The following is an 8,047-nucleotide window of genomic DNA, read 5'->3' as shown; positions in this document are numbered from 1 at the left end:
AGTTCAGTGATTTGTGAGCCAAAGAACGATTTTCAGATCGTTGCATTTGAATAGCTTTAAGATGTGAAACGACCGAGTATTTCACAAGAGTAGAAGGCAGAGATTATATGTGTATTTGTGAAGCAGAACTTTTCTGAAGTATTTTCTTCCTGTCGATGGGGATGTTGTCAATATGAATGATTTTTCTTGATCTATGCTCCAACCAAAACTCACCTCGTCCATTTCACACCCGCTAACATGGAGGGTGCATTATTTATGACCTATATTATATTGGAGCCAACTACTAAGCCGTGATCAAGATGTTTTGGCTTCACTGTTATGTTGTCCATCTTCACACACACTCTATGATGAATACACGTTTACAAGTGGGGACTTATTTGTATGCTGTGAAACACCACGGTGATGTGTTGATTCTTGATTTATTCCTGTAACATCTGTTTCAACCACATTCAGTAAACGTTTCCCTTATTTGACAGAAGTGGTGTTTAAATATATCAGTCAGCTTGTTGTTTTGTTTTCTCCTCACTTTTCATGTAGGAATTTCTGGTTGCTGTTGGAGTGAGAGGAGCCACACTCCAGCACAGAGTGGTCTCTCCCAGCCTGGGCTGGTATGACCAGGTAGGCCAGTATGGAGCTACTCATTCACTAACTCTTTCACAGCCTCTTTGATTCTTTTGCCTTCACACAAATGTTAAGACGGCATTTCAGGGAAATACAATACAATAGAATATTACAATTGTAATCTTAATGCCAATTCATGTATCAACAGATTGTTGACTTTCTGAATGTTTCCGATGAGCCTGTGTTGGGATACGCCCCTCCTACGTCTGTCACCACCCTACATTTACACCTGTGGAGCTGCTCTCTAGACTACAGGTAAATCACAAATCCTTTTTAGAGTTTTATTGCAATAAGTACGTTTCACATTTGCAAATGCGGATCTCCCAACTGACTGGCAAGAGAGACAAAAACTACATTTCATAAGAGGCAGAAGGAGACAAGCTCTTAGGCAATAGAGACTTCATATAAGACAGTATAACATATTCAGTAAGAAGAAGGAGAACAACAAGTGAAACTGGTTTTCAGCTGCCAGTACAGTATTCTAATCAGTTCTTCTCTCCACAGACCCCTTTACCTGCCACTCAGATCACTGTTGGTTGTGGAGACTTTTAGCATCTCCAGCAGTGTCTCTTTAGACCACTCTTCCTCAACACTCAGGTATGAACAGACGACTGGTTTTGCTGACACAACATTGAGCGATGTAATTACAATTGAGTTATTTTTGCTGAGTGTAATGTGTTCTGCACAGGATCATTTTGGACGAAGCGGCTCTGTTCCTCTCAGACAAGAGTAATGCTGTTTCTGTCAATCTAGTGCGAGGTAAGTTGACTTCAGTGATGATCTTAAGAAACTGCTTAAAATGTTCGAATGCAGCTTTGACCAACGTTTGCTTTTGTTGTTTTTGTCACAGATTATGTCCAAGTGGTAGACATGGGAACATTGGAGCTCAGGATCACAGCTGTCAAACCGGTAGTGGATGGAAAGTTGGTAAGAGTTGTCCGTCTCCAACCGACCTTTATGTTTCAAACGTTTTTCTCTCGAATAGAAGGTTGAAAAATGTGTTCGTCATGTTTCTCGGGTGATAGTCGGAGCCCAGATTTGAGCTGCGCTGTTCCAGCGACGTTATTCACATCAGAACGTGTTCAGACTCCTGTGCCGCCCTCATGAACCTTATCCAGTACATCGCCAGCTATGGAGACTTGCTCCCCCCTGCAGAGCCAGAGGCCAAACACAGCAGCACCACACAAAGAACCAAGGTCAGCAGCGACACCACCTAGAGGCCCATATTACGCAGCTACAGTAGGACTGAAAAAACTCCACTGGTCGTACGTTCTTATTTTGAGTATGTTTGTGGACAGGCGGAGTTTCCTAGCCGGCCCACATCTCAGACCTTGTTGCTCGCTGAGACTGAGCAGCAGATGCTGCAGGATCTGATGAGTGAAGCTATGGAGGAGACTGATGGGCAGCATGCAGCAGGGCTGCAGCAGAATGGTGAAGACTTTGTTCAGTAAACATTCAAGTTTTAGCTCCATGAGTGATATCACTTAACTTGATTTTCTATTTTTTCACACATCTATAGGTGCGTGTGAGGAGCGGAATCAAGACCAAGACCCGCCTCGCTCGGACCTATTCCTGTTCCCGGATGAGAGTGGGAATTTTAACCAGGAGTCAAGCCCCGCTTACCCCATGCTTCACTCTCCTCTCATCACTCCTGTCCCTAGCGTGGCTCAAGAGACGGACGACTTTTGTATCCTGGAGACACCAGGTTCCAGAGGAGGGGTCAGGATCTACTCCTTCACACAGGTCTGGCTACGTAACAAGCATGCTGTAAATCTGTGGCTCACTGAAAGCAACGTGTGTTTCAGGATCTTGATCAGGAGCCAGTGGTGAAGCAGCTCACCTCGGATCCTGTGGAAATCAAAAACGATTACTTCAGTCAGCCTCTAGGTGGAAGCGATTCCAGCCGAGGAGCCGTGAACTTTCCCATCCCAGAGGTGCGCTACCTCATCAAGGAGATCTCTGTCATCTGGCACCTCTATGGTGGGAAAGACTTTGGGAGTGGCACTTTCACAGCCTCTCCTGCTAGAAGCCGGGGGTGAGCCATTCACTATGTCCACACACTGTTTAGAATGTGCTCAAAGGGAAACAGAGGTGTGTAATTTGTGTCCCTGTCTCCCGCTTGCAGGTCTACACCCCATAGCTCCCCCTCTCAGACTCCAGTCAGACAGGCCAGGGCTTCAGGACGGGCAGGAGGTGGAAGAGGAAGGAACCCTGACGTCCTGATGGAGATACAGCTCAGCAAAGTACAGTTCCCCTTTGCCTGGAATACATTTTTATTATGTTCCTCTCGAACAGATCAACGAAATACATTTGGTCATTTCGTCACCATTTACCAGCTTTTCTTTGACCTTCTCCCCAGGTGAGATTTCAGCATGAGGTGTACTCGCAGGGCCAGGTGGCTTCTGGACCAGCAACGGACCAGCTAGTCTCCCGACAGGTGTTCGTTGTGCAGGACTTGGAGATTCGAGACAGACTGGCGACTTCACAGATGAACAAGTTCCTCTACTTGTATTCTAGCAAGGAAATGCCCAGAAAAGCCCATTCGAACATGGTGAGGAAGGCAACACGCTCACGTTAACGCGGTCATGTCTTCGCCTTGTGTAACTTCTTGTGTGCTTTCGGTCTTAGTTGACGGTTAAGGCGCTGCACATGTGTCCTGAGTCAGGCCAGGCTCCCCAGGAGTGCTGTTTGCGTGTTTCCCTGATGCCTCTTCGCCTCAATATTGATCAGGTAAAAGTCTTTGATACAGATGATTTTGTCAAAGATGCGGATCAGCATCCTCAGTAACATGTAAGTGACGGCCTTGTTATTTGTTTGTTTGAAGGATGCACTGTTCTTCTTGAAGGACTTCTTCACAAGTCTTGCTACTGAAGTTGAGTTTTTCTCACCGCCTGCTCAAGAAGGTAAAATTCATTCTTCACAAGTGCCTTGAACTCGAACAGAATCAAACATACAGCCTTGCACACCGAGCCTGGGCTGTGACACTTGAACATACTGGCTCCTGATACTATTTTGTTCTGCAGCTGTCTGTGTTTCCGCAAAGAAAGCGGCTGCCCCAGAGATCACCTGCAGTTTCTCCAAGCACGCCAGCAGCAGCCAGGACCCGGCTCCAATCATCTCAGTGCCTGCTCAGAGACGTTTGAGCCACAATGGTTTCTGCACATCTGGCCGGGAGGAAGCGAACGACAATGAAGCCTCTGCTCCTTCTTTCACAGACCAACCGATCTTTTTTAGGTCAGCGTTAAATAACTAAACAAGGAAACTCCCTTTTGAGGAAATAATTTCATTGCTTGTTTGTGTTTGGTAACATTTGCTTTTTCTAAAAGGGAGTTTCGGTTTACCTCTGAGGTTCCCATTCGCTTGGATTACCATGGCAAACATGTTGCAATGGAGCAGGTACATGGTCTGAGAGGCATGTGTACTAATTCCACATTATTTAATTTGTGCTTTCTGAATGATCTTATCACTGCTCTCTTACAGGGAACATTTGCAGGGATCATTATCGGGTTGACACAGCTTAATTGTTCAGAGCTGAAGCTGAGGCGCTTGTGCTATAGACAAGGGTATGTTTAGCTGAGTGATGCATCATATCAGACCGTGACGCTTATTATTTGATATCTTTGATTCAGCAAGTAATGGAGCACATTTCTTTTACACACAACGATAAATGATTTATCTCTATCAAGTGTGTGATACCTGCAGAAAATCAAATATCTTTCCCAGGAAACAAATTTTTGTCTGTGTTTCAGATTATTGGGTGTTGATAAGCTGTTTTCCTATGCAATAAATGAGTGGCTAAGCGACATAAAGAAGAACCAGCTTCCAGGACTACTGGGTGGTGTGGGACCTATTCACTCTCTGGTGCAACTAGGTGAGTACAATACAGGTTCTAAAAAACTGTGTGTGTGTAAGAAATACACCCGATTCAGGTGTATCTTTTGTGTCATGTATTGCCTGTTCTTAAGATGCATGTTCTGTTCTGTTGTGTTCAGTTCAGGGATTCAGGGACTTGGTCTGGCTCCCGATTGAGCAGTACAGGAAAGATGGCCGGATAGTCCGTGGGTTTCAGCGCGGCACCGCCTCCTTTGGAACTTCTACTGCTATGGCTGCTCTGGAGCTCACCAACAGGATGGTGCGGACCATCCAGGTAAAGTCGTCGTTCCACTGTTACTAAAACAAACAAAAAAAGTCTGCAGAATACCAATGCAATTCATGAGACATCTGACGAATCTATTGTTGTGTGTCATTTTAGGCAGCAGCTGAAACGGCCTATGACATGGTGTCTCCAGTGCCTGATGAGAGGGACACAAAGAGGGTAAAACGGTTCTCCCATTACGGACTGGCTCATCAGCCCATTGACCTGAGAGAAGGTGTAGCCAAAGCCTATACTGTTGTAAAAGAGGTAAACACACCAAAAGCTAAAATGATCAATGTTTTCACTTCAATTACAGTGATGGAAAAAAACCCTAATGAGGATTTTGTTTCCGTCCACAGGGCATCACAGACACAGCACTGACTATCTATGACACAGCCACCAGGGAGCATGAACAGCGTGGGATGACCGGGGCAGTGGGTGGCGTTCTCCGCCAGCTGCCACCAGCGGTCGTAAAGCCACTCATTATGGCCACTGAAGCCACCTCCAATGTCTTGGGTGGAATGAGGAACCAGATTCACCCTGACGCACGGCAGGAGGAGTCTCAGAAATGGAGGCAGGGCGAGGAATAATTCTTATTGCCATAGGGTACCTGTCTGAAACCATGACTGCATAGAAGCAACAGCTGAAAAATGTGTTCAACTTTCTTTGAAAGAGGAACACAGATGTGCACATACAGCCCTGGTATAAATACATTACTGTTCATTTTGTGGCAATTTGAGCTACTGTGATTCAGCTTGTGTCAGCTAACCAGTTCCCTCACAGTGCCTTCATGGTTATCAGCATTGTTTAATCAAAGGATGTATGAAGAGTAATGAATTATAAGCCACATCTACATGTCTTTTGATTTGTTTTAGGCTAGACAACAGCGTTATAAATATAAAATAACAATGAAGAAATAGGCACAACATTTGATTAATTCTCAAGCAGCTCTGTTTACAAGTTGTGTAGTTACGTTCTCTAATCGTGTCAACAAACACGAATGGTATGGGTGTAATGACCCTAAATGTGTATAATGTGCTGTATGTGAGCTTTATTTACTGTAAATATTCCTGATGGTTAACATTTCATGCAAATATAGAAGTATAGAAACTGAATGTGTTACAGCTGTGTAAAGTTATGTTATTAAGTGACTAAGTCAAAATAATGACAGATGGGAAGACTATCCAAATTAGTTATACATTTTCATCATTTTATTTTGAGCTGTGATCAATGTTTTGACTTTTCACAAAAGCTGCTGTTCTGAAAAGCTGCTTTTACATTTTTAAATCTGTTTCAAATGATTTATTGTGTGTCTGCGCTCACATTTTCAAGTTGACAAAATTGTAGTTCCTCTAAATCTTGAAGCAAAGTCTTAATATCTTGCACAATTGTCGTTTTTTCTGTTGTATGTTTGAATATTGATATTCGGCTTGATATGCTGTGATGCAGACATTTGATTTGCCCATTTTCTTCTTTATGTGGACAGCATAATATGTGTTGTACATAAGTGTACAGTTGAATTTGTATTAAAAGCATGAAAGGGAAATAAAAACTGTTGAATCTACTGAGTAGAGTGTGGTTGTTGTTTTTGTTGTGCTTGTATCCTCAAAATAACACGCGAAGTTTGTTGGCAGGAGTTCTATTTTGAAATGTGTGAGCTGTTAAATCGGAAGTTGTTCTTTTGCCATGGAAACAAGAGGACCGGGCACATTTTTACAAGCTTGTGAAACTTGTCACGATACACTCTTTGCACATTTGACTCTGAGGCGATGGTGGACGTAGCTGCTGACTTGAGCAGTCTTTATTTTGAAGCCGAACTAACCGAAGACGAGAAAGAATTTCTTTACCTTCGTGCACGCTCGGCTGGACTGACGTTTTGCGGGTGCGCGCACGCAGCTTTCCTGCGCAAACAGGTCCCCTCACTGAGGTATTTTATCTGTGGGTCTATTTTGATTATCTGTGACACACAGGAAGGACTTAACAATAACTTTCACCATACTTAATGCTGCTCGAAGTCATTCTGATTGATGCACGTTACCATTAACAGATGCACCATCAAGTGTCCCTCTGTGGACAGAGGCTCGTTGGCATCAGGAGACAGTGACATGTGCGTTGGGATACTTGGGATGGGTCACATGGGGAAACAGCTGCTCCTCGCCCTCCTTGAAAAGTCTGGGGTGAAACCATCGCACATTAAGATCTCCACGTCCTAGACGTCCTGTTCCTCTGCTGTCTGCCCTCTCACCTCCACAAGGTCTGTGCTGATCTCCGCTCTCACCTGTCCAAGTGCTGCCTCGTGTACTGCTTCATCTCTGGTGTGCCCGTTACCAGGTACTCCGGGTACACACTGATACACATGCAGCATTGTTGAATTTCAGTCACTGAATCCCTCTCTTTTGATCTTCTATTTCAGATTGGCTCAGCTTCTTAGACACAACTTCATCCTCAAAGCACAGTATGACTTTGTCTCTTGTGACACTGCAGATGTGTCTTGCACTCATCTGACCACGGCTTTGACAGATCCTTTACTGATAGAGGCATCGTGTCCCTACAATGACCGGTATGCCATGTTTCATTATTGCAGACTTCTTTTTCTTTAGAGCTGTTTTATAAGATGTAAGGGAGAGCATTTGGAATTTGGTGCAGCAAGGCTTCACTCTTGATTTGACCTTATCTACATTTAAGCTGACTTGTGATTCCCATATTCAGGTGGCATTTCTGTGAGTCTGAACTGGGTGAGTGCAGTGTTGTACAGCCTGCTAAATATCTGCACCTCTGCCAGTCTGGGATCCAGTGATGCTCTCTCTCTTATCAACAACGTCCTGAAAGAGAAGTGTCCACACGCTGTGGAATTAGATGCACACAGTTTCATCAGTGCATCCTGCCTTCACACAGAGGAGTGAGTGGAACACTAAGAATATATATTTATACATATATTTCTGTCATGTTTAACCTGATCAAACGTTTTTTGTTTTTTCCAAAGTCCTTTCCTCTGGATTTCTCTCATTGATGCCCAGACCAAGGAGACACCACTGCTGTGCTTTCTATCAAGCAGCAAACCTATGCAACAGTGCATCTCTGCAGCATACAAATCCCTGCTATGCAAACCACATCAGACAGTTACAGTCTAATGTGAAACGTGACTGTATATTTTCTAAGGATGCCCTATACGTAAAGCGTGTTTGTATGTTACACATTTTGTTTTGAAAATTATAATGCAAGAAGATTCATTTTTCAATAAATAGGCCTCAACGGTGTTTTGTGACAGCTGTGCTTTTAACGGTTGTATTT

General features: G+C 44.0%; 2 protein-coding genes across 4 annotated transcripts in view; both read left to right on the top strand.

Annotated features, from left to right (window-relative positions):
• Positions 1-6,321, top strand: part of atg2b (autophagy related 2B) — a 14,328-nt gene extending 8,007 nt beyond the window's left edge. For all 3 annotated transcript variants that reach the window (XM_079287127.1, XM_079287126.1, XM_079287128.1), the window contains 20 exons: positions 538-618; positions 770-876; positions 1,126-1,218; positions 1,310-1,380; positions 1,472-1,548; positions 1,647-1,817; positions 1,920-2,052; positions 2,141-2,340; positions 2,427-2,656; positions 2,747-2,864; positions 2,981-3,172; positions 3,250-3,351; positions 3,446-3,524; positions 3,645-3,855; positions 3,948-4,017; positions 4,102-4,184; positions 4,371-4,492; positions 4,614-4,768; positions 4,874-5,023; positions 5,116-6,321. In XM_079287127.1, coding sequence (XP_079143253.1) covers positions 538-618; positions 770-876; positions 1,126-1,218; positions 1,310-1,380; positions 1,472-1,548; positions 1,647-1,817; positions 1,920-2,052; positions 2,141-2,340; positions 2,427-2,656; positions 2,747-2,864; positions 2,981-3,172; positions 3,250-3,351; positions 3,446-3,524; positions 3,645-3,855; positions 3,948-4,017; positions 4,102-4,184; positions 4,371-4,492; positions 4,614-4,768; positions 4,874-5,023; positions 5,116-5,346 — 2,676 coding nt within the window. In that variant the 3' untranslated portion in view covers positions 5,347-6,321. The remainder of the gene's footprint in view (positions 1-537; positions 619-769; positions 877-1,125; positions 1,219-1,309; positions 1,381-1,471; positions 1,549-1,646; positions 1,818-1,919; positions 2,053-2,140; positions 2,341-2,426; positions 2,657-2,746; positions 2,865-2,980; positions 3,173-3,249; positions 3,352-3,445; positions 3,525-3,644; positions 3,856-3,947; positions 4,018-4,101; positions 4,185-4,370; positions 4,493-4,613; positions 4,769-4,873; positions 5,024-5,115) is intronic.
• Positions 6,322-6,525: 204 nt separating this feature from the next.
• On the top strand, positions 6,526-7,887 carry noxred1 (NADP-dependent oxidoreductase domain containing 1; the record flags this gene model as incomplete). Its single annotated transcript, XM_079286149.1, is given in 7 exon segments — positions 6,526-6,683; positions 6,804-6,966; positions 6,969-7,087; positions 7,170-7,304; positions 7,306-7,316; positions 7,466-7,655; positions 7,740-7,887. Coding segments are annotated over 7 exon segments (924 nt in total).
• Positions 7,888-8,047: the final 160 nt, after the last annotated feature.

This window comes from Melanostigma gelatinosum (genome assembly GCF_949748355.1).
Source record: "Melanostigma gelatinosum genome assembly, chromosome: 16".
In the NCBI taxonomy this organism is placed as follows: Eukaryota; Metazoa; Chordata; class Actinopteri; order Perciformes; family Zoarcidae; genus Melanostigma; species Melanostigma gelatinosum.
The sequence above is the reverse complement of the archived record's forward strand: the minus strand, read 5'-3'. Positions and strand labels throughout refer to the sequence as shown.